The sequence below is a fragment of the Carcharodon carcharias genome, chromosome 7 (genome assembly GCF_017639515.1).
Source record: "Carcharodon carcharias isolate sCarCar2 chromosome 7, sCarCar2.pri, whole genome shotgun sequence".
NCBI classification, from domain to species: Eukaryota; Metazoa; Chordata; class Chondrichthyes; order Lamniformes; family Lamnidae; genus Carcharodon; species Carcharodon carcharias.
In genome coordinates, this window is record NC_054473.1 from 166152422 (window position 1) to 166178279 (window position 25858).

At 41.5% G+C, this 25858-nt stretch overlaps 1 protein-coding gene across 2 annotated transcripts in view; it reads left to right on the top strand.

Moving 5' to 3' along the window:
• The window catches only part of gan (gigaxonin), a 109649-nt gene that overhangs the window by 34167 nt on the left and 49624 nt on the right, over window positions 1–25858 (top strand). For both annotated transcript variants that reach the window (XM_041190988.1, XM_041190987.1), the window contains exons 6-9: window positions 921–1033; window positions 7311–7460; window positions 10843–10979; window positions 16962–17096. In XM_041190988.1, coding sequence (XP_041046922.1) covers window positions 921–1033; window positions 7311–7460; window positions 10843–10979; window positions 16962–17096 — 535 coding nt within the window. The remainder of the gene's footprint in view (window positions 1–920; window positions 1034–7310; window positions 7461–10842; window positions 10980–16961; window positions 17097–25858) is intronic.

The following is a 25858-nucleotide window of genomic DNA, read 5'->3' on the forward strand; positions in this document are numbered from 1 at the left end:
CTGAGCTTTTTCATGGTTTTGGATTAAAACAATTAAGTAAGCAGAACATTAAGAAGTAAAAAAAAACTGTAATTTTTTTTTGAATCATGCTTGCTAATGATGGGCTGACTCTTAAACTTCCTGTGGTATTGAGTGTAACATGCATCATTTGAGTACAACAGCCAACTGTATTTATTTGTATCTGCTTGTTTGAAGCTACTACAATAGCTTAAAGGCAGTGTTTTTCCTTGCCATGAACCAAAAGAAAACACTCTGTCTTTAGCCACTTTCAGAGATTGCCTTATAACACATGTTACAAGTGTGTAAGGCTTGGATTAGTTGATTTGAACACCCACCAAATACTCCTTGAAACCACTTTATAAAACTGTTAGCAGCTCTAAGCAACCACTATACAGTCTAGAAGTTGGCTGGGCCATTGATGCATGCTATCAAAACTACTGTTGTATTTTTACCAACAATCGCTCCGTGTTACTGAACATAACAGGTCAATATTTTTTCTGTAAGAGTGGCTTTGGCCAATTTCAGTAATCTTCCCATTTGTGATGGAGTGATGGGGTTTCATTGAAAGACCTAATGTAGGGAAAGTTACTTCAAAGAAAAGAAAATAATAACCTCTATGAAATCCATTACACAGAGGCTTATATAATATCTTTTTGAAAAATATTTTAATATAGATTTCCACACTTCTTTCCCCCACAGCCCCTTGTCATTTTCTTACTTTCAATACATTCCTGCTGGTTGACAAAGAAATATTGCGAGCAGCATTCTGTAGGTGCCTATGTTTTGAAGTGTTCAATTTACAAGTCTCCCTGACAGGTAGAGAATCATTATAGAAGGGTGGGGGCAATGCTGTGACAATTCTGTTTCGAAAAAATGAGGGTTAGAATCCTGAAAACTATTTTTTCTCTCCTTCCCTGTAGAGGGGTTCCTCTTTGTGCTGGGCGGCCAGGACTCAGACAAAGCGACTTTAAATTCAGGAGAGAAATATGACTCCGATACGAACTGCTGGAGTCCCATTCCTCCAATGAATGAGGTAAGTGTCTGCATTCTGTATTCTTTAAAGTTGTTCAAGCTCATGATTCACTGAATTACATTTGATGTTGGTTTCTTGATAATTTTATTAATGTAATTAAAAGTTATTGTGCTTGAGCTGTACTAGCTTTGCAAAATAGTTTTTTTTTTACAAAAATAAGACCCTGGAGTAAATTTGGCAAATCTACTGTGTTGGACATCTGTCTTATTTTGAATATAACAGTTACTGTTTTTAGCCAGCAGGTTTCAATTCCCCCACTGCATATCAGCAAAACATTTCTAACCAAAGAAGGATATTCTGTGTTACTATGTGCTTTACACTTCATTGTCTTCCTTGATCTCTCTGCAGCCTTTGACTTTGTCAGCTGTTGATGTCGTCAGCCACATCATCCTCCTCCAGTAGTTCCCCTGTGTACAGATCAGTGGGATTGCTGTATGCTCAGTGTAGCCAGCGCATCTATTCCGAGTCCTGCATTCTGACCTTGAGTCGCAAACAGCCTTTTCTCTTTCTTATATAAATGCTGCCCTTTGCTGATATTATCTATGGGTATAGAGTCACTCCCACATGTATGCCCATGACACCCAGTTCCATCTCCCCACCTGTTTCAACTTCTGTACGATCTCTGTGTTGTCAGACTGCTTGACTGGCAGCCAATCTGGATAAGTAAATATCAGGAAGACTCAAAACATGGACAGCGCCACAGTCGCAAACTCCATTACCTCTGCAGCCTCCATTCCACTACTCAAGTTAAGCAGGATTGTTCAGCATGGCCTTCGAGCCCCTGTCCTCTCCATTGTAAAGATTACCAACTTCCAGCTCCAATCTTTGCCTGACCTTAGCCAATCTGCTGCTGAAACCCTTTGTCTTCTCCAGACTCATTTCAAATGCTAAACTGTCCCAGAACAAAGGGTGAGTGGAATTGGTGCTACCACAGGCACATTGGTCTTTACAATTAGAACGAAATTAAGTATTGTTCAGAGCGAGTGTACAATTTAAGGTTTTTGGAACAAAACATCTTCCCCACGCCTGTAATTGCCAGTAATTGTGAAAGAAAGCACAAAGGTAGGGGAAGAGGAATTGAAATGGTTGCATTGGGCTAGTTGCAAAAATTTTTACATACTGTACTTTTGCTAGTTGTAGTCAGTGAGTATCACTGAGTATCCCAGTATACAAAGTTTAAAAGTTGGTCTTTGTTAATACACAATTTTCCAGTCTGCAATTTGAAATTTGTCTACACCATCAACAGAGGGAGTCAGTGGCCTAGAAAGTCAGCTGTATGATACCTCTTACAGCCTCCTAAGCCTCCAAAGTTGTGGAGAGGGAGCACAACCTCATTAGGTATCAGGAGTGTTCCATCCGTCATATTGGTAAAGGCCAGTAAAGGGCATTAGGCCCTTTGCACCTGCATATCCCTAGCTCCTGTTTGAAGCCCCCACTGCAAGATTAGCTTGCCCTGAGGCAGCTATGACAGCACTTGCTGCACTCATGAAAGCCAGGTTCAAATGTGATTGATGGCCGATCCATAAAGGGACTGTGTGAATACTTATCCATAAAGGACATGTGTGTTAGATCCCAACCAACAAGGTAATTTATATAAAATACTCTGCAGAAACATAGAAAATAGGAGCAGGAGTCGGTCATTTGGCCCTTCAAGTCTGCTTCGCCATTCAATATGATCATGGCTCATCCTCTATCTTAAAGCCATACTCCAGCTCTCTCCCCATACCCCTTGACACTTTGAGTCTGGAAATCTATCTATTTTCTTAAATATATTTAGTGACTTGGCCTCCACAGCCTTCTGTGGTAGAGAATTCCACAGGTTCACCACCCTCTGAGTGAAGAGGTTTCTCCTTGTCTCAGTCCTAAATGGCCTACCCTGTATCCTGAAACTGTGACCCCTTGTTCTAGACACCCAGCCAGATGAAATATCATCCCTGTATCCAGTCTGTCCAGCTGTCAGACTTTTATACGTTTCAATGAGATCCCCTCTCATGCTTCTAAACTCCAGTGAATACAGGCCAATCTCTCCTCGTATGACAATCCTGCCAACCCAGGAATCAGTCCGGTGAACCTTCACTACACTCCCTCTATGGCATGTATATCCTTTCTTGGGTAGGGAGACCAAAACTACACACACTACTCCAGGTGTGGTCTTACCAAGGCTCTGCATAGCTACAGTAAGACATCCTTGCTCCTGTACTCGAGTCCTCTCACAATGAAGGCCAACATACCATTTGCCTTCTTAACTGCTTGCTGCACCTGCATACTTGCTTTCAGTGATTGGTGTACATCAACATTTCCCAATCTATCACCATTTAAATAATACTCTGCCTTTCTGTTTTTCCTACCAAAGTGAATAACTTCACACTTATCCACATTATACTGCATCTGCCATGCATGTGCCCACTCACTCAACTTGTCTAAATAGCCTTGAAGCCTCTTAACGTCCTACTCACCATTCACATTCCCACCAAGTTTTGTGTCATCAGCAAACTTGGAAATATTGCAATTGGTTCCCTCATCCAAATCATTGATATATATTGTGATAGCTGGGGCCCAAGCACTGATCCCTGCAGTACTGCACTAGTCACTGCCTGCCATTCTAAAAAAGATCTATTTATTCCTACTTTCTGTTTCCTGTCTGCTAACCAATTCTTAATCCATGCCAATATATTACCCCCATTTCCATGTGCTTTAAATTTGCACGCTAATCTCTTATGTGGGACTTTTCAAAAGCTCTCTGAAAATCCAAATACACCACATCTACTGGTTCTCCCTTATCTATTCTGCTAGTTATGTCCTCAAAAAAACTCCAGTAGGTTTGTCAAACATGATGTCTCTTTCATAAATCCATGTTGACTTTGTCTAATCCCATTGATATTTTCTAAATGTCCTTATCACATCCTTCTTATTAGACTCTAGCATTTTCCCTACTACTGATGTTAGGCTAACCGGTCTGTAATTCCATGTTTTCTTCTTCCATCCTTTTTTAAATAGTGGGGTTACATTTGCCACCCTCCAGTCTGCTTGGACTGTTCCAGAATCTACATCTAGGAGCCTGTGCTAAAATTGGGACGGCTGTCTCACAGACTAGTCAGGCCATACCTTACAGATAATGTCCCAGACACAACCATCACCATCCCTGGGTATGTCCTGTTCCACCAGCAGGACAGACCCAGCAGAGGTGGCAACATATTGGTATACAGCTGGGAGAGAGTTGCCCTGGGAATCTCAACAACGACTCCAGACCCCATGAAGTCTCATGGCATCAGGTCAAACATGGGCAGGGAGGCTTCCTGCTGATTACCATGTACAGCCTCCACCCCCCCACTCCCCGCAGCTGATGAATCAGTATCCTGTCTATGTTGAACACCATTCGGAGGAGCAATGAATATTGCAGGGGCGCAGAATGTACTCTGGGTGGGGGACTTCAATGTCCATCACCAAGAGTGGCTCAATGGCAGCACTACTGACCCGAGTTGGCTGAGTCCTAAAGGACGTAGCTGCCATATATAAAAGCAAAATACTGCGGATGCTGGAAATCTGAAATAAAAATAGAAAATGCTGGAAAAATTCAGCAGGTCTGGAGAGAGAAACAGAGTTAACGTTTTGAGTCCATATGACTCTTCTGAGCTGCTAGACTGGGTCTGCAGCAGTTGGTGAGGGAACCAACAAGAGGGAAGAACATACTTGACCTCATCCTCAACAACCTGTCTGCTGCAGATGCATCTGTCCATGACAGTATTGGTAGGAGTGACCACCACACAGTCCTTGTGGAGCTGAAGTCTCGACTTCACATTGAGGATACCCTCCATCGTGTTGTGCTACCACCATGCTAAAAGTGATAGATTTTGAACAGATCTAGCAACTCAAGACTGGGCAACCATGAGGTGCTGTGGGCAATCGGCACCAGTAGAATTGTACTCGACCACAATCTGTAACCTCATGGCCCGGCATATACTCCACTCCACCATTACCACTAAGCCAAGGGATCAACCCTGGCTCAATGAACAATGCAGGAGGGCATGCCAGGAACAGCACCAGGCAATCCTTTTTAATAAAAAAGAGGCGTCAACTTGGTGAAGCTACAACGCAGAACTAATTGTGTGCCAACAGCATAAGTAACAAGTGATAGACAGAGCTAGGTAATTCTACAACCAACGGATCAGATCTAAGCTCTGCAGACCTGCCACATCTAGCCATGAATGGTGGTGGACAATTAAACAACTCACTGGAGGAGGAGGCTACACAAATATCCCCATCCTCAATGAAACGTCCAGCACATAGCGCAAAAGTTAAGGCTGAAGCATTTGCTACAATCTTCAGCCAGAAATGCCAAGTGAATGATCCATCTCGGCCACCTCCAGAGGGCACCAGCATCATGGATGCCAATCTTCAGCCAATTCAATTTACTCCACTTGATATCAAGAAATGGCTGAAGATACTGGATACTGCAAAAGCTGTGGGCCCTGACAATATTCCGGCAATGGCATTGAAGACTTGCCCTACAGAACTTGCTGTACCCCTAGCCAAGCTGTTCTAGTATAGCTACAACACTGGCATCTACCCACCAATGTGGAAAATTGCCCAAGTAAGTCCTGAACAAAGAAATCAGGACAAATCCAATCCGGCCAATTACCACCCATCAGTCTACTCTTGATCATCAGTAAAGAAATGGAAGGGGTCATCAACAGTGCTATCAAGCGGCACTTGCTTAGCAATAACCTGCTCACTAACGCTCGGTTTAGGTTCTGCCTGGGCCACTTAGTTCCTGACCTTATTACAATCTTGGTTCAGACAAAGACAAAAAAGCTGAACTCCACAGTTGAAGTGAGAGTGACATCAAGGCCGCATTTGACTGAGTGTGGCATCAAGGAGCCATAGGAAAACTGGATTCAATGGGAATTGGGGAAAGCTCTCTGCTAGTTGGAGTCATACCTAGCACAAAGGAAGATGGTTGTGGTTGTTGGAGCTCAGTCATCTCGGCTCCAGGACATCACTGCAGGAGTTCCTCAGGGTAGTGTCCTAGGCCCAACCATCTTCAGCTGCTTCATCATGACCTTCCTTCCATCATAAGGTCAGAAGTGGGATGTTCGTTGATGTTCAGCACCATTCGTGACTTTCGGATGCTGAAGCAGTTCATGTTCAAACGCAGCAAGGCTTGGGCTGACATGTGGCAAGTAACATTCGTGCCATACAAGTGTCAGGCAATGACCATCTCCAACAAGAGAGAACCTAACCATCAACCCATGACATTCAACGGCATTACCATCGCTGAATTTCCCACTAGCAACATCTTGGAGGGTTACCATTGACCAGAAACTGAACTGGACTAGCCATACAAATACTGTGGCTACAAGAGCAGGTCAGAGGCTAGGAATCCTGCAGCGAGTAACTCACCTCCTGACTCCCCAAAGCCTGTCCACAATTTATAAGGCACAAGTCAGGAGTGTGATGGGAATACTCTCCTTTTGCCTGGATACATGCAGCTTCAACATCATTCAAGAAGCTTAACACCATCTAGGACAAAGCAGCCTGCTTGATTGACACCCCATCCACAAACATTCACTCCATGCACCGCCGATGCACAGTAGCAGCAGTGTGTACCATCTACAAGATGGACTGTAGAAACTCACCAAGGCTCCTTAGACAGCACCTTCCAAACCCACGACCACCACCATCTAGAAGGACAAGGGCAGTATATACATGGGAACACCACCAATTGGAAGTTCCCCTCCAAGCCGGTCATCATCCTGAATATGGAAATATATCGCCGTTCCTTCACTTTCGCTAGATCAAAAGCTTGGAACTGTCTCCCTAATAGCACTGTGGGTGTACCTACACCACATGGTCTGCAGCAGTTCAAGAAGGCAGCTCACCACCATCTTCCATCTTCTCAAGGGCAATTAGGGATGTGCAATAAATGCTGGCCTAGCCAGTGAAGCCCACATCCCATGAATGAATAAAAAAAAATCGTGCTTAATCTGCAAGCTGCCTGTTCATCTTAGAGATGCTTATTACCTCACCATTCAAACCATAAAATCATTTCAAAACGTTTATCATATTAATATTTGGATTTTTGTTCTACCACGAGTTGCATTTAAATAGCATTTTTAATATCGTAAAATGTCCAGCCAAGAAGTGGGCATTTTTCAAAGTTAAGCATGTTTTAGTTTGTTGTATAGTTCTGGAAATGTTATTCTTTATTCTGGCCTTCCTCCTAAATAGTTGAGCTAAAATTGATTACTCAGTTTTAAACATAAATATGTATTTTCAGGCAAGACACAATTTTGGAATTGTGGCAATAGATGGAGTTCTTTACATTCTGGGTGGTGAAGATGGTGAAAAGGAGCTACTGTCAATGGAGGCCTATGATATTCACACTAAGACATGGACTAAACAACCTAATATGACTATGGTTCGTAAGGTGAGGATTATTAAATTTGCCATTTGGAGAGAACTGCTAATATCTTTGTTACAACTTACTGATTGTGCAGTCACAGTGCAATGGTAATTGAAATTTTGTATGTACTTGTAAAATGCTCGGTTCCAAGATCAGTGAATCTCACCCATTGAATTAAGTGAAGTTATAACAAGTAATTGCTTATATTTTAACCGTGTTACTGGGCACTGCTGGGTACTGTTCTCCCTCTGCAAAAAATATAGAACTTTATCTGGTGTATTGCTATATATGTAAATAATAAAATGTATAAAAATAAGAAAACAGGCTCCCTTCAAAACTTGAATTTCAACCAGAATTTCAAAGTTAGTCAGCTTTGTGGTTGTGTGAAAGCAAGCATAGTCAGAGGTTCATTTGTATGATTTCCATCTGCTGACGCTAAGTTACCTGTTCTCGCAATACAACCAGCTCGAGGTTGATGACATTTGCTAAGCATGGTTAAATACAGAATTGTCCATCCTATTACAACCCAGTTGGTGTGAAAACAATATAGATTTGAGGTACATTTTGGCCGACTGACTTTAGTTAGTGACTTGGGAATGTTCCAAGTTCAATTTCACTCTGTGCTCTTAACTGACTTCAACTGATAGATAAGCCCTTTACCCATTAAACAGGGACACTAGTATGTACGATAATGCACTTAATTTATTATTGACAAAATATTAACCTTAAACCCCTAACCAATCATGCAGAATAATGCTCGCCAGTCCTCCATCCAAAACTCCCTTTTGTGGATATAATGAGGACTGTGATTTCTACAGTCCTGTTCACACCATTGGATCTTGTAAGTACTGAGAGATCTCTATTTACTTAGACAGAAAAACGTGGTATCTCTTTGTTTTTGTTTTCTGTGTTATTTGAAACTCTTAATGATGATGATTTCTCATCATTTAGTTGTTTGAATCGATTGCGATGAGAGGTCCCATGCCTGTCCACACCAATTAATTTCCATGATTGCTTTCCCCGAGCCATAGCTCATTGAAAACAACCTTTGATGCATGTTCTCACAGCAGCATTTATTGCAGCATTTATATTGCCTTTCTACCACCTCCTGTTGTGATGAAAAGCCTTTGTTTGTTTTAAAAGCCTTTGTATGTTTCAATCTTAATTGTTTAAGCTCAGTATTTCTCCACCTAGGTTATATTGCTATATGAGCTTACTTTTACGGTACAATATCTTTGATTCTGAAACTCATACTTCCTTAATGTTGTCAGCATCATTAAAGGCAAAGACAGGCTTTATGACAACATAATTTAAACCAATTCTGTCTACATTACTTTTGTTTTAACTGTTTAAAAACAAAATAGTAGTGTAAAAACACCAATATTCTTACATCAATCAAGTTTGTGATTGGAGGGCTACAATTAGCATTCACAATTTTGGATTGGGGGGGAAAATAGTAATGGTTCCCATTGCTCATCTCTCTTCACTAATGTCTGTTGGAAGAGCACCTATACAGACCAGGTGAAACCAGAACAAAAACAGAATTACCTGGAAAAACTCAGCAGGTCTGGCAGCATCGGCGGAGAAGAAAAGAGTTGACGTTTCGAGTCCTCATGACCCTTCGACAGAACTTGAGTTCGAGTCCAAGAAAGAGTTGAAATATAAGCTGGTTTAAGGTGTGTGTGGGGGGGGTGGAGCGAGAGAGAAGTGGAGGGGGGGGTGTGGTTGTAGGGACAAACAAGCAGTGATAGAAGCAGATCATCAAAAGATGTCAACAACAATAGTACAAAAGAACACATAGGTGTTAAAGTTAAAGTTGGTGATATTATCTAAACGAATGTGCTAATTAAGAATGGATAGTAGGGCACTCAAGGTATAGCTCTAGTGGGGGTGGGGAGAGCATAAAAGATTTTAAAATATTTAAAAATAATGGAAATAGGTGGGAAAAGAAAAATCTATATAATTTATTGGAAAAAAAAAGGAAGGGGGAAACAGAAAGGGGGTGGGGATGGGGGAGGGACCTCACGACCTAAAGTTGTTGAATTCAATATTCAGTCCGGAAGGCTGTAAATTGCCTAGTCGGAAGATGAGGTGTTGTTCCTCCAGTTTGCGTTGGGCTTCACTGGAACAATGCAGCAAGCCAAGGACAGACATGTGGGCAAGAGAGCAGGGTGGAGTGTTAAAATGGCAAGCGACAGGGAGGTTTGGGTCATTCTTGCGGACAGATGGCAGGTGTTCTGCAAAGCGGTCGCCCAGTTTACGTTTGGTCTCTCCAATGTAGAGGAGACCACATTGGGAGCAACGAATGCAGTAGACTAAGTTGGGGGAAATGCAAGTGAAATGCTGCTTCACTTGAAAGGAGTGTTTGGGCCCTTGGACTGTGAGGAGAGAGGAAGTGAAGGAGCAGGTGTTGCATCTTTTGCGTGGGCATGGGGTGGTGCCATAGGAGGGGGTTGAGGAGTAGGGGGTGATGGAGGAGTGGACCAGGGTGTCCTGGAGGGAGCGATCCCCACGGAATGCCGATAAGGGGGGTGAAGGGAAGATGTGTTTGGTGGTGGCATCATTTGGTTTTTGCTCTGACACATTGGCGCAGATTTTGTAGTCAGCGGCAAAGCAATGGGGCTGACAAGAGGATTCATTAGCATGTAACAGCAGTGATGTCAGCAAACCAGATTTAAACTGCCAACTGAAATGTAAAAAAAAAACACATTACAGAGATCTTTGTGAACAGCTTCCTTCAAAGTACTGGAAAGCAATGTTAGATGCAGAAACTCATTACACATTGAACTATTCACACACAGCAAATCAGGTTTTTACAGTAAGACTAACAGCCCACGAGTGGAACTTATCAATTCAATTGAGTTCCCATTGATTGGAGTTTGGTGGTGCTTCAGCAACACACCATCTCAAAACATACGATCACTGACAGCACCTACTGAATTTCTGAGTTTTTCTGCACACGTTAGAACTCTGTTTCATGGAGTCAGTTTCAGTGCAGTATTGATGACACACGCTGATAGTTTCACTATCATTGCCAGCACTAAGTCTGGGCCAGTATTGAATCACTTACCAACATTCATTGTCAAGGAGCACATTTGGAAGAAGTATCTGGGTGCTTCTGATGCTTGTGAAACTGTAAAAATGAACACCTTCAGAATATGAGATAAGGATGAAAACTGAAAGGTGGCACAAAAGCAGAGTGCGCATTTAAATGTTCACATTTTCTGATATGTAAGGATCCTGCACACCTTGTCAACGTTGGAAAAATTCAGCCAATTCACTAATCAATTTTAACATTTCAGGACTTGTTCACAGATTTCTTTAAATAAATAGCTGGCCTTGTTTTTAAATTAAGGATAGCTATTGAAAGGTTGGATTTTCCACATTTTCATCTGTTTTCTAATAGATTGGCTGCTATGCAGCAATGAAGAAAAAGATTTATGCAATGGGTGGTGGCTCATATGGAAAATTGTTTGAATCTGTTGAGTGCTATGATCCCAAGACCCAGCAGTGGACTGCAATCTGCCCATTGAAAGAAAAAAGGTTAGTGTGTAATCAGCTTTTTCTGTAAGTAATGTATTAAAATGGCAGCTGTGCATGGATTTATATTTTATTAAGCGATTATCTGCTTAAATGATTTGATTTTTTTTCCCAAAAGCCATCTTGGCTAACTTCATGTGAGGAAATTCGATCAGTCCAAATGCATTTTGCTCACTATTAATGTGAAGCAAATGAAAACAACACTGCAACCACCACTGGTGAATTGACTTTCAATTACCGATTACTGAATAGAACAGAGCACAATATGTGATGCAATTGTATTAATCCTTTGCTAACTGCTTCTGGTAGAATTTTAAAATAAGAATTGGTGGCACTAAAGTGATGATTGCGTTGCAGAGTTGAACAACATTGTGTTATAGATTCTGCTGTAGTGTCCCTTGTGTACAGTTTGGCACTGCTTCTAGTGTATTTTGGAGGAGGCAGCACCTGGGATTGCCAGGAACTGAGTCTTCCTGAAAACTTCATACTGACACAACAACAGCTCTGCGAAGGAGGGAGTTTCGCCATTAACACCCCCCTCCACTTCTCTCCCCCAAACCCCCCCCCCCTCCCACACCTTAAACCAGCTTATACTTCATCCCTTCCTTGGATTCACCTAGTTCTGTTGAAGGGTCATGAGGACTCAAAACGTCAACTCTTTTCTTCTCCGCCGATGCTGCCAGACCTGCTGAGTTTTTCCAGCTAATTCTGTTTTTGTTTTGGATTTCCAGCATCCACAGTTTTTTTTGTTTTTATCGCCATTAACACCCTGTTTTTAAACATCAACATTGCTGTGAGTTAACGATTTAATGCCCTGCCTGTTTTCCTTGATGATTTTTAAGGTGGCAAATAATGGTTTAAGCAATCAGTAAAATCTCATTGGAGGAAACTGGTTGAGGGGGGTTACTGAGTTTAACAATAGAAATGAACCAAGTTAACCTGATACCTGATTGAACAGATTGTGATTAGCACATAATAGGAATTCTCCTTTGTGAATTTCACTCAGTAATTCCTCTTCAAAACTCTTCCCATAATGATGTAATCTTCACTTTAAATTAGAAATTTGAACAGGCTTAAGTTCTAGGACTACATAGTTGTATTCAATGCAACTGTTTTAATACTTTGAGGGAAAATTGATTTTTAAAATAAATATTTGATATGCCCTAATAATTATCTGCTTTTACCATCACAAACAAATTGAGCATGTTAAAGTGATTAGGTCCTCTGTTTTTTGTTGCGGCACGTAATGGCTTTAGTCCCAATCATGCTGAAGTTGTTTCATTGGAATAACATGATTGTGAATTCCACATGAGTCAGTAAGTAATTTGCAGCAAAATTTGTTTTTTTTTTAAGTTCATGTTGAAGGCTGTTAAAGTCCTTGTGAGTGTGCACGACAGAGAAAAAAACAGTGATTGCAGCTGTAACATTGCATGCTTTCAGTGGAGCGTTAAATTGCAGAGGCCAAGAAATGGTCATTAAACCCGTCAGTTCTAAACAATTTAAACACATTTTGATTTTGTCACTGAATTAAGTACCTGAATTTGATTCTGGTACTGCAAACGCTGGTCCTTTTTAGTTACATAATTCAAAGTTACTTAATTTGAATTATTGTATTTTTGAACAATTCAATTTGCTCTTTAAAGAACCAATGTGCCATTTTAATCCATTTGTGTTACTAGATAACACCACTTATTTTAAGACAGAAGCTTTCAATGATCAAAAACAACCACTTACAGTGGCATTCAGGTAATGTCATCAAGTGTATGGACTAAAACAAGTTCCAAAAGATTATAGAGTAAATGATTTGATGTGACATAACATCCAATGACAAGTCCTGTGAATTTCTACACTTAATACCCATAGCACGAGTTGCTGCCCACGTATCGCGATTTTATGTAAAGCATTCCGGAGGCAGTGAAAATGATGGCTTCATAGCAAATCTGAGATAAAATGACAACTTGCATTACCATAATGCTGCTATCTTGAAGGAAAGAAATAACGTTTTGGTAGGGGATGAAAAGTATAGTCAAAAGTTAAGGTCGAGAAATGGGAAAAGTGGAGAAATGCGGCAGGGCGATCCAGAGAACTGGAGTGTACTGGCTGAACACATGGGGGAAATCTTAACACCCCCCCCCACCCCGACACTGCATGACGGGCACGAATGTAGGTTAAAATGATTATATATGAACCACATCTCAGCCCATCTCAAACACCCAGGTTTTCATGGAGGTAGACTGAGGGATGGACCATGTACTTGCTATCGAGATGCAGTTAAATCATTTAAATATGCTAACGGGTCTGCATGTCTCAAATTTTAACAGTTTTCTAGATTTTATCAGCTGTGGGCTGTTTTTCATGAGTTAGGCACAAAAACTTGCAGATTCAGCAGGTAAGTGCCTTTCCAGCATTGCCTGTGGGCCAGGAAGAGTGCTACACTCCCATCCACTTCCACCATTTGGAGATAAGGGATGGGCAACAGAAACCAAATTCTGACTTGCCATGTCCAGTGCCTACAAGTGTATGAACACATGAATTAGGAGCAGGATAAGGTCAGGTGGCCCCTTGAGCCTGCTCTGCCATGCAACAAGATCTTGCCTGATCTGATTGTAATCCCAACCCCAGATTCCCGCCTACCCCTGACAACCCTTCACCCCCTTGTTAATCAAGAGTCTATCTAGCTCTACCTTAAAAATATTCAAAGACTCTGCGTCCACCACCCCTTGAGGAAGAGAGTTCCTCAACCCTCTAAGAGAAGAAATCCACCCCCACCTCCGTCCCAAATGAGCAACCCCCATGCCATTTTTAAACCCCTAGGTCTAGATTCTCTCACAAGAGGAAACGTCCTCTCCACAGTCACCCCATAAAGACCCCTCAGGATCTTAAAGGTTTCAATCAAGTTGCCTCTTACTTTTCTAAACTCCAGTGGATACAATCTTAATCTGTCCAACCTTTCCTCATAAGACATCCTGCCTATTCCTGGTATTAGTCTAGTACACCTTCTCTGAACTGTATCTAAAGCATTTACATCTTTCCTTAAATAAGGAGACCAGTACTGTACACAATAGTCCAGATGTACAGGGCACTGGTGAGACCACAACTGAAGTATAACATCCCTAATTTTGCAATCAGTTCCCTTCACAATAAACAATAACATTCAATTAGCTTTCCTAATTACTTGCCATACCTGTATACTAGCCTTTTTTGATTCATGCGCTAGGATATCCAGCACCCTCTTAATCTCAGAGCTCTGCAATCTCTCACCATTTAGATGATATGTATCTTTTTTATTCTTCCTGCCAAAAAGGACAATTTCACATTTGCCCACATTATACTCCATTAGCCAGATCTTTGCCCACTCACTTAACCTATCTATGTCCCTTTGCAGCCTCCTTATGTCCTCTTCACAATTTACTTTCCTACCTATCTTTGTGTCATCAACAAATTTAGCAAACACTCCTTCGGTCCCTTCATCCAAGTCATTTATATAAATCGTAAAAAGTTGAGACCCCAGCACTGATCCCTGTGGCACGTCAATCGTTACATCCTGCCAATCAGAAAAAGATCCATTTATGTCAACACTCTACTTCCTATTAGCTAGCCAATCTTCTATCAATGTTGAACCCTGTAAGAATTTTGTATGTTTCAATGAGACCACCCCCACTCCTCCAGAGAATAAAGGCCCAGTCCCCTCAATCTCCCAGCACATAACAATCCTGCCAACCCAGGAACCTGTTTGCCAAACCCCACTGCACCACCTCCCCATGTCAAGCATATCCTTCCCTGGGTAAGGAGACCAAAACTGTACACATTGTTAATTAGATAGCACAAACAGAAAGACACTGACTTAATTCAAAACCTTAACTATAGTTTGTTTTCTCTCTGGCAGTAATTATTACCCATGCATGGTGGATGTACTAGCATTTCTGGGAGCGCAGATAGTTATTAGAGTGGTGACTCTTCATTGGAAACAACTGTTGCAACAGATTCCAGGGCCTTGCCAGTTTTCACACTTCACTTGTTACGTCACTTGCTATCTATACACTCTTTGTGCATCATATAAGTCTTTAGATCTACCATCACGCCTGCTTACTATTTCATGGGTAATTTTATTTGATAAGGAGGAAGGAAAACACTGATGTGGATGCCAATGTCACCTCAGTTAATACTTCACTAAGTATTTGCATGGCTCAGTGGCAGCCCAGAATCAAAACGTCATGGGTTGAATCTCCACTTGAGGATTTGAGGACACAATTTATGTCAACACTCCAACAAGAGTGCTGCATTGTATGACATTCCACCTTTCTGAGGAGATGTTAAAGGGAGGCCTTGTTTGAATGCTCAGGTAGATAGTATTGCACTATCTGAAAAGCAGGACGATCACTCTGGCATTCTGGCTAACGTTCTCCCTCAACCAACACTGGAAAAAAAAGTCCATTTATCTCGCTGCATCAATCTGATCAGAAAGTCAACACGGTTTTATAAAAGGGAAATTGTTTTTTTGAGTACGTAACTGGTAGGATAGATAAAAGGAAACCAGTAGGTGTAGCATACTTGGATTCCCAAAAAAGGCAGTCAATAATATGCCACATTAAAGGTTAATATGCAAGATTAGGGCTCATGGAGTTGGGAGTGATATATTAGCATGGATAGAGGGTTTGTTAATGGACAGGAAGCAGACAGTAGGAGTAAACAGGACATTTTCAAGTTGGCAGGCTGTGACTAGTGGAGTGCCTCAAGAATTAATGATGGAGCCTCAGCTTTTTTAAAAAATTCATTAACAGGATGTGGGTGTCGCTGGCTAGGCCAGCATTTATTGCCCATCCCTAATTGCCCCGAGAAGGTGGTGGTGAGCTGCCTTCTTGAACTTCTGCACTCCGTGTCGCGTAGGTACACCCACAGTGCTGTTAGGGAGGGAGTTCCAGGATTTTGACCCAACAACAGTGAAGGAACAGCAATATATTTCCAAGTAAGGATGGTGAGTGACTTGAAGGGGAACTTCCACGGTGTTCCCATGAATCTGCTGTCCTTGTCCTTCTAGATGGTAGCAGTCGTGGGTTTGTAAGATGCTGCCTAAGGAGTCTTGGTGAGTTTCTGCAGTGCACCTTGTAGATGGACACACTGCTGCCACTATTTGTCGGTGGTGGGGGGAGTGAATGTGCCAATATGTTGCCAATCAAGTGGACTGCTTTGTCTTAGATAGTCTCGAGCTTCTTCAGTGTTGTTGGAGCTGCGCTCATCTAGGCAAGTGCAGAGTATTTCATCACACACCTGACTTGTGCCTTGTAGATGGTGGGCATGCTTTGGTAGTCAGGAGGTGAGTTACTTGCTGCAGGATTCCTAGCCTCTGACCTGCTCTTGTAGCCACAGTATGTATATGGCTAGTCCAGTTCAATTTCTGGTCAATGGTAACCCTCAGGACAATCTATAATAAGACACATAGCAATGTATCGAAGTGCCACAGGAGATTTTAATACAATCTATAACAAATGCTGATCATTTTCTGTACTGTGCCCTTTTTTGTTAACATAGCTAAACTGTAACTGAGTTTATATAGTTTTTTCAGTTTAATCTGTGATAAGACAAGATGTGTCTCTAACCAAGAAAATTGCTTTATACCAATGAAATGTAAATTTTTTAAATGATGTTTAGTTTGCAAAGTTGTTTTCTATGAGAAGCAAAGAAAGGGAATGTGAGGAATTGAAAAATCCTTTTTTGAGGATAATGAGAAATGCATTTCAGTCTTGTTTGCAGTCAAAGTATTGGTCTTGTTGGTTTGTTTACACAATAAATATCTATGGTGATGGAGAATCTTAACTGAAATAATTACACCGAGAAACTGGCTTTAACCAGACAAATTGCAATTGTTGTACTTCGTATGATTCAGGAAGCTTAATGTATGACTGACTGTTGACATTTGCATTTTAAATGTTGTCTAGGTACATTAAATTAAAATGGCAGCCTGTAATTTGACATTTTACTTTTTAGGTTTGGTGCAGTAGCATGTGGTGTTGGCCTGGAGCTGTATGTTTTTGGTGGAGTTCGTAGCCGTGAAGGTCAAGCTACAGAAGCCAACGAGATGGTCACCTGCAAATCAGAATTTTACCATGATCAATTCAAAAGGTAACACAAAGAGGGGAAGCAGCCTTGGCTACACTGACCTTAGCAAGGCAAGATTAATGTCGGAAAAAAAATGATATCTTTTAAATAACAGCCCATGATTCCTAATGGACTTATTAGCTACAAAAATCAATGCAAACATTGAGTTCTTTCTTGGATGTAAACTGAGCATTGGTAATCATCATTATTAATTTACTTTTGAGTTCTTACATTCAAATGAAGAAGACCTATGTGTGTCAATCTTTTTCATACAAGAGGTATAATAACAAGTACAAATAGCTTCTAGTCTGAGGTACAAAAGCCAACAGTAGTGATTATAGGTTGTATCATCAAAGCTGCCATCCGCTTCAAACCTTTTAGAAGGTCGTTCTTCCATTTTCTGATGATTGTGCATGGATAAGGTAACATTGTGTTTATGTTATTGGACTAGTAATCTCACCATGGGAGCTGGGGAACTTAAATTTAGTAATTAAATAAATTTGATATTTAAAAAGCTAGCAACAGCAATGGTGTCCATAAAGCTACGGGATTGTCAAAAAAAAAGGTCTGATTTAAGGAAGGAAATCTACCATCTCTGTCTGGCCCATATGTGACCCCAGGTCCACAGCAATATATCTAATTCTTAGCTGCTCTATGAAATGGCTCAACAAGCCGTTCAGTTGTGCTAAGCTACTACAGACTACTTGGTGTTGATCTTGGCACTGGACACAACCAATGCACACTCAACCCACTCAACCCTGCATAGTTGTCCCCACTAACACCTGGTGACTTGTGCCAAAATTAGGAGAGCTGTCCCAAAGACTAGTCGAGCAACAGTCTGACATAATCATACTCATCAAATCATACCTTTTAGCCAATGTCCCAAACGCATTTATCACTATGTCCAGTTCCCCCAGCAGGACAGTCTTACCAGAGATGCTGGTGCATGGATATAGAGTTGAGAGGTGTGGTCCTGGGTGTCCTGAAGATTGATTCTGGACTCATTGAAACCTCACAGTATCAAGTCAAACATGGGCAATGAAATCACCTGCTGATTACCAATTACTGCCCTCCCTCAGCTGATGGATCAGTGCTTCTTCATATTTCACACCACTTGAAAGAGGGTAGCAAAGGCACAGAATGTACTCTAGGTGGGGATTTCAATGTCCATTACCAAGAGTAGCTTGATAGAATCACTACTGACCAAGTTGGACATGTCCTGAAGGACATATCTGGTCTTGCGGCAGGTTGTAAGGTAACCAACATGAGGGAAAGATCCTACTTATCCTCATACCTCACCAGTCTACCTGTCAGTGATGCATCTGTCCATGACAGTATTGGTAAGAGTGACCACTGCACAAAGCCCCATCTTCACACTGAGTATATCCTCGATTGTGTTGTGTGGTATTACCACTCTGCTAAATAGAATAGATTCAGACAAATTTAGCTTCAAACTGGGCACCAATGGGTCCATCTCATGTAGGCCATCTGCCGCAGCAGAATTGTATTCAACCACAATCTGTAAACTTATGCCTTTAAAGTTCTGAAAATTACATGAAACTTTATTCGGGTTCTTGCCAAGACAACAAGTTGTCAGACAGTAGTTTCAGTGTAACAAATGAAGAGGATTTATTGAGTAATAAAGCAATACTTAACAACCAGGCGATGGCTTAAGTCACATAGGGCCATTACTTGCCGGAGCAGCTTGGACACCCAAGCAGTTCCCCAGTAGTTCTAGTCTGATCTGACTTCTTGCTTCTATTTCTTTTCTTCTCTCCTATCTGCTTTTTTCTGTGAACCTGGACAACTGTGTGTTGGATCTTTCTTAGAGCCCTTTTTATCTCCCTCTAGCTCTGGTGTCCAGGATTTCTCCTGCCATATTTGGTAACCGGGGGAGATGGAAGTGTAGTGGTAGTATCATTGGACTAATAATCCAGAGGCCCAGGCTAATGCTGTGGGGATACTGGTTCAAATCACACCATAATAGCGGGTGAAATTTAAATTAATTAATCTGGAATATAAAGCTCATCATCATCTATACCATCAATGGTGGTAAAACCCCATCTGGTTTACTAATATTGTCTTGAGAAGAAAATCTGCTCTCCTTATCCAGCCTGGCCCACATGTGACTCCAGACCCACAGCAATGTGGTTGAGTCTTAAATGCCCCTGTGAAAGCCATTCAGTTCAAAGGCAATTAGGGATGGGCAACAAACACCAGCGATGCCCACATCCCATGAAAGAATAAGGGAAAAAAACAATTGACTCTCACCATTCATAAGATAATCAAACTAATCAGTTACATCAATAGGCCATCGATAAACATTAATAGCTACATCCTGAACTAAATTAATGAAATCTAAGGCATGCAGACAATTTGGAGTCAATTGTTCTTTAGTAACACAATGACAATCGGAGCTTAACAATACAATTAAAACTGTGTAAACAACCTAGACATTTTGAACTGTCCTTTTCCTGTCCCTTATTGTTAAACTGTACATTCCACAGACAGAGTCAATCATTTTAAACTGTTCTAATTTTCATTTAGTCATTCTGAATTGTTCTAACTTTTTACCCTTGTCTAGTTTCATACAACATGTTATCCCTAATCATCATGTGACATTCTTTATTTATACCTAGCCTAATCAATGCAAGCAGTAAGCTCCCATTAGAACACAAGTCAGCAGTTAACTCTTTGCTTACCAAAAACCCACACAAACATTTATTAAGTGCAGTACCTAAAATTCATGCTACAAGGAAAAATATGTGAAAGCCCGCATTTCTTGCATGCCCAGCATATCCCTCACTCTATCATTACAATCAAGCCAAGAAGTGTAGAAGAGCATGCCAGAAGCAACAACCAACATACCTAAAAATTAGGTACCAACCTGGTGAGCTGGCAACATAGGATTACTTGCATGCTAAACAATGCTACAGACAGAGCTAAGCAATTCCACAGCCAATGGTTCAAGCAAAGATTTACAGTCCTGCCACACTCAGTCCTGATTGGTAGCGGACAGTTAAACAAATAATGGGGGACATCCCCATCTTCAATAATGAGGAAGCCCAGTATGAGAGTGCAAAAGGTGAGGCTGAAGCATTTGCGATCATCTTCAACCAGAAGTGGGATGATCGATTTTGGCCTTTTCCTGAGGGCCTCACCATCACAGATGCCAGTCTTCAGCCAATTTGATTCACTCCAGTGAGCTCACTGGACACAGCAAAGGATATGATCATTGGCAGTGTTCCAGCTGTGGTGCTGAACACTTGTTCTAGAACTAGCCATGGCTTCTAGCTAAGCTGTTCCAGTGCAGCCACAACACTGGCATCTATCTATCAAAGTGGGATCCCTGTCCACAAAAGCAGGACAAATCCAAGAACATCCCAAGACACTTAAGTGTTCAAGAGCTTCCTCAGTTGTGAATAGAGCTTTTGTACATGCCTAATTGTTACTTTTGTGTCTGCTTAAAAAAAATCAGTAAAATGTGCAGTGACAGTCATATTTTAAATGGAAGGAGAGCAGCTGGTTGAAGTCAGGTTAAGAGTGTCACACACTCCTGAGGTTATGTTGAGATGGACCATAGTTTTTTTTCCTCTCTTAATTCTTTGTTTAAGACTGGAATCTTTAAAGCGTGGACCAGGAGTGTGTCATTATGCCATCTTACAAAAAGCAACTGTTTCACTAGAAGATATGGTTTACATTTTTGCATACATTAATTAAAAAGGTTAACAAATTCCATAGAGTAGTTTCAAGTTATTAGTAAGCATATCTGAAGTTTTTAAAGTGAAGTGCCTTGAAGACGAATGATAACTATATCAAAATATAGCTTTTCCTTGTGTTTTCAGGCACTTCTTCCATTTCACTTCCTCCTTCAGAATTATTTTTGTAGCTTAAGTTGCTGGTGTAGACCTTGCCTCTTTTTGTAAAACTGCTGGTTGCACAGTTTTCAAAGTATCCACTGATGTCTCAACATGATGTTACAGCACTTTTTTTAAACAGTTTGTTTTCTATACCCGTTTGGTGTAAAGAAAGAGTTTGCATTCACATAGTACTTTATCATGTCTCTCAGTTGGACTGAAAGCACTTCATATATTTACTTTTGAGGCGCAGTCATTGTTACATAGACAAATGTAGCAGGTTTCCACAGTAGCAATAAGACAAATGATCACTTGATCTGTTTTTGTGATGTTGGTTGAAAGAAGAATGTTGGATGCTGAGACAACTTCTCTTTTTGAAGTCAACCCGTAGAATCCTTTACACCCAGTCAAGAAACAGACCAAGATAAAAGCAAAATACTGCAATCTGAAACAAAAACAAAAATTGCTGGAAAAACTCAGCAGGTCTGACAGCATCTGTGGAGAGAAAGACAGAGTCAATGTTCGAGTCCAGATGACTCTTCAAAGCTAAAGAGAAGTAGAAATGTGGGTGAAATATATACTGTTTAAGGGGGGTGGGACAAATGAAGCCAGATAGAAGGCCAGTGATAGGTGGAGGCAAAGGAGAGATTGCAAAATATGTCATAAACACTCCTTTCAAGTGAAGCAGCGCTTCACTTGCACTTCCCTCAATTTAGTCTACTGCATTTGCTGCTCCCAATGCGGTCTCCTCTACATTGGAGAGAGCAAATGCAGACTGGGTGACCACTTTGCGGTCTGTCCGCAAGCATGACCCAGACCTTCCTGTCGCTTGCCATTTCACCGCACCACCTTGCTCTCATGCCCACATGTCCGTCCTTGGCCTGCTGCAGTGTTCCAGTGAAGCTCAACGCAAACTGGAGAAACAGCATCTCATCTTCCGATTAGGCACTTTATAGCCTTCCGGACTTAACATTGAGTTCAACAACTTCAGATCATGAACTCTGTCTCCTCCATCCTCACCCCTTTTTTGATCCCCTTTTTTCAAATATTTGTTAATTTTTATATGTACATTTTTTTCCCACCCATCTCTATTATTATTTTAAAATTTTATTTCCATTCATTGTTTTATCCCCATCTTTTAACCTATTTTGATCTTTTCTCCCACATCATCCCCTCCCCCCACCCCACCCCCACTAGGACTATCTGTCATTTGCTCATCCTGCTTTCTACTCTTAATGTCACCATTAGCATCCCTTTGACCTTTTGTTTATGACATCTTTTGCAATCTCTCCTTTGCCTTCACCTATCAATGGCCTTCTATCCAGCTTCATCTGTCCCACCCCCCTTAAACAGTATATATTTCACCACGTTTCTATTTCTTTTTGGTTCTGAAGAAGAGTCATCTGGACTCAAAATGTTAACTCTGTCTTTCTCTCCACAGATGCTGTCAGACCTGCTGAGTTTTTCCAGCAATTTTTGTTTTTGTTTCAATAAGCAGACCAATTGGTTTAACGTCTCATCCAAAGGATGGTAAGTCCAGTAGTGCAGCACGTTCTCAGTATTGCACTGAAATAGTGACCATAATATGATAGAATTTACCCTGCAATTTGAAAGGAAAAAGCTGGAATCAGATATAACGGTATTACAGTTGAATAAAGGCAACTACAGAGACATGAGGGAGAAGCTGGCCACAATTGACTGGGAGATGAGCCTATCAGGAAAGACAGTGGAACAGCAATGGCGGAGTTCCTGGGAGTAATTTGGGAGACACAGCAAAAATTCATCCCTAGGAAGAAGAAGCATACTAAAGGGAGGATGAGGCAACCATGGCTGACAAGGGAAGTCAGGGACAGCATAAAAGCTAAAGAGAAAGCATACAATGTGGCGAAGAGCAGTGGGAAACCAGGGGAATTGGGAAGCCTACAAAGAGCAACAGAGGACAACTAAAAAAGAAATAAGGAGGGAGAAGATTAAATATGAGCCAGTAATATAAAAGAAGATTGCAAGACTTTTTTTAGATTTATAAAGGGTAAGAGAAAGGCAAAAGTGGACATTGGGCCGCTGGAAAATGATGCTGGAGAAGCATGGGTGGGGAACAAAGAACTGGCGGAGGAACTGAATAGGTACTTTGAGTCATTCTTCACAGTGGAAGACACGAGTGACATCCCCAAAGTTCAAGAGAGTCGGGGGGGCAGAGGTGAGTATGGTGGCCATTACCAAGGAGAAGGTGCTAGGAAAACTGAAAGGTCTGAAGGTGGATAAATCACCTGGACCAGATGGATTACACCCCAGAGTTCTGAAGGAGATAGCTGAAGAGATAGTGGAGGTGTTAGTGGTGATCTTTCAGGAATTACTGGAGTCAGGGAGGGTCCCAGAGGACTGGAAAATCGCTAATGTAACACCCCTGTTTAAGAAGGGAGTGAGGCAAAAGACGGGAAATTACAGGCCGATTAGCCTGACCTCGGTCATTGGTAAGATTTTAGAGTCCATTATTAAGGATGAGATTTCAGAATACTTGGAAGTGCATGGTAAAATCCGGCAAAGTCAGCATGGTTTCATCAAGGGGAGGTTATGCCTGACAAATCTGTTAGAATTCTTTGAGGAGGTAATGAGTAGGTTAGATAAAGGAGAGCCAATGGATGTTATCTACTTGGACTTCCAGAAGGCCTTTGACAAGGTGCCGCACAGGAGGCTGCTCAGTAAGATAAGAGCCCATGGTGTTAGAGGCAAGGTACTAGCATGGATAGAAGATTGGCTGTCTGGCAGGAGGCAGAAAGTGGGGATAAGGGGGTCCTTCTCAGGATGGCGGCCGGTGACTAGTGGAGTTCCGCAGGGGTCAGTGTTGGGACCACAACTTTTCACTTTATATATTAATGATCTAGATGAAGGAACTGAGGGCATTCTGGCTAAGTTTGCAGATGATACAAAGACAGGTGGAGGAACAGGTAGTATTGAGGAGGCTGGGAGGCTGCAGAAGGATTTGGACAGGTTAGGAGAATGGGCAAAGAAGTGGCAGCTGGAATACAATGCGGGGAAGTGTGAGGTCATGCGCTTTGGTAGGAAGAATAGAGGCATAGACTATTTTCTAAATGGGGAGAGAATTCAGAAGTCTGGAGTGCAAAGGGACTTGGGAGTCCTAGTCCAGGATTCTTTTAAGGTTAACTTGCAGGTTGAGTCGGTAGTTAGGAAGGCAAATGCAATGTTGGCATTTATTTCGAGAGGACTAGAATATAAAAGCAGGGATGTGCTGCTGAGGCTTTATAAGGCTCTGGTCAGACCACATTTAGAATATTGTGAGCAGTTTTGGGCCCCGTATCTCAGGAAGGATGTGCACCCTGGAGAGGGTCCAGAGAAGGTTCACGAGAACGATCCCAGGAATGAAAGGCTTAACATATGAGGAACATTTGTGGACTCTGGGTCTATACTTGATGGAGTTTAGAAGGATGAGGGGGGATCTGATTGAAACTTACAGAATACTGAAAGGCCTGGATAGAGTGGACATGGGGAAGATGTTTCCATTTGTAGGAGAGACGAGCACCTGAGGGCACAGCCTCAGAGTAAAGGGAAGACCTTTTACAACAGAGATGAGGAGAAACTTCTTTAGCCAGAGAGTGGTGAATCTATGGAATTCATTGCCACAGAAGGCTGTGGAGGCCAGGTCATTGAGTGTATTTAAGACCGAGATAGATAGGTTCTTTATTGGTGAGGGGATCAAAGGTTACGGGGAAAAGGCAGGAGAATGGGGTTGAGAAACTTATCAGCCATGATTGAATGGCAGAGCAGACTCAATGGGCCGAATGGCTTAATTTCTGCTCCTATGTTTTATGGTCTTATGAAATAGCCTGTGCTGGAGTGCTGCGGTGGAGTTTGAAAGCCTTTTGACTGAGAGATTAAAATGCTACAAACTGAACCGAACGAAAAACTGTTAGCACAGGTGATGCAGAGTCACACAATGAAATAAAATGCTACAACCATTAGTATCATTTGTTCAGTGCATATCAACATTTTCCACTGTAAAGTAAACAAGCATCATCCTCCACACACTTTGTAAAATTAACCAGGAAAACAAAATAGAATCAAAGTTGAATCACCCTGATTTTTTTTTCTCTCTCTCATAATTTCTTTTCTGTTTTTTTTTAAACCACAATAACCTCCATGGGAGCAGGAATGATTTAAGGAGCTAATAATCTTGTTGGGAGAGCTAATGATTTAAGGAGTTGTTGGGGTGGGGTTTTCATTTTTCTGCTTTTGGAAAGCTTGTGTTGCAGATCAGCTGCCCATTACAGAAATCAGTGGATTTTCGTTCTTGATGAATCGCATCTACAGCCTCCCCATGGCTGTGATGATGTTTGTAAATGAGCTTCCCCAAACTGGATTCTCTCTTTGAACTGTGGCCTAACAGGTGATTTTTGTACAGTGTTATTCCTTCTTTGCATTTATACTTTGACTCATTAATCAAGCTAGGATCCCATATATCTTTTTATAGCCTTGTCAGTTTGTCCTCTTACTTTTTTATATATCTCAATATTGTCTCTCCTCCTCTGCAGTGGCATAGTGGTATTGTCACTGGATTGGTAATCCAGAGACCCAGGGTAATGCTCTGGGGATCTGGGTTCAAATCCCACCACAGCAGAAGGTGGAATTTGAATTCTATAAAATGTGGTATTAAAGTCTACTGATGACCATGAAACCATTGTCGATTGTTGCAAAAACTCATCTGGTTCACTAATGTCCTTTAGGCAAGGAAATCTGCTGTCCTTACCTGGTCCGGCCTACATGTGACTCCAGACCCACAGCAATGTGATTGATACTAAAGTGCTGTCTGAAATGACCTAGCAAGCCACTCCATTGTATCACTCCACTAAAAAGTCAATAAAAAGGAATGAAACCAGATGGACCACCTGGCATTGACCTAGGCACCAGAGCCAA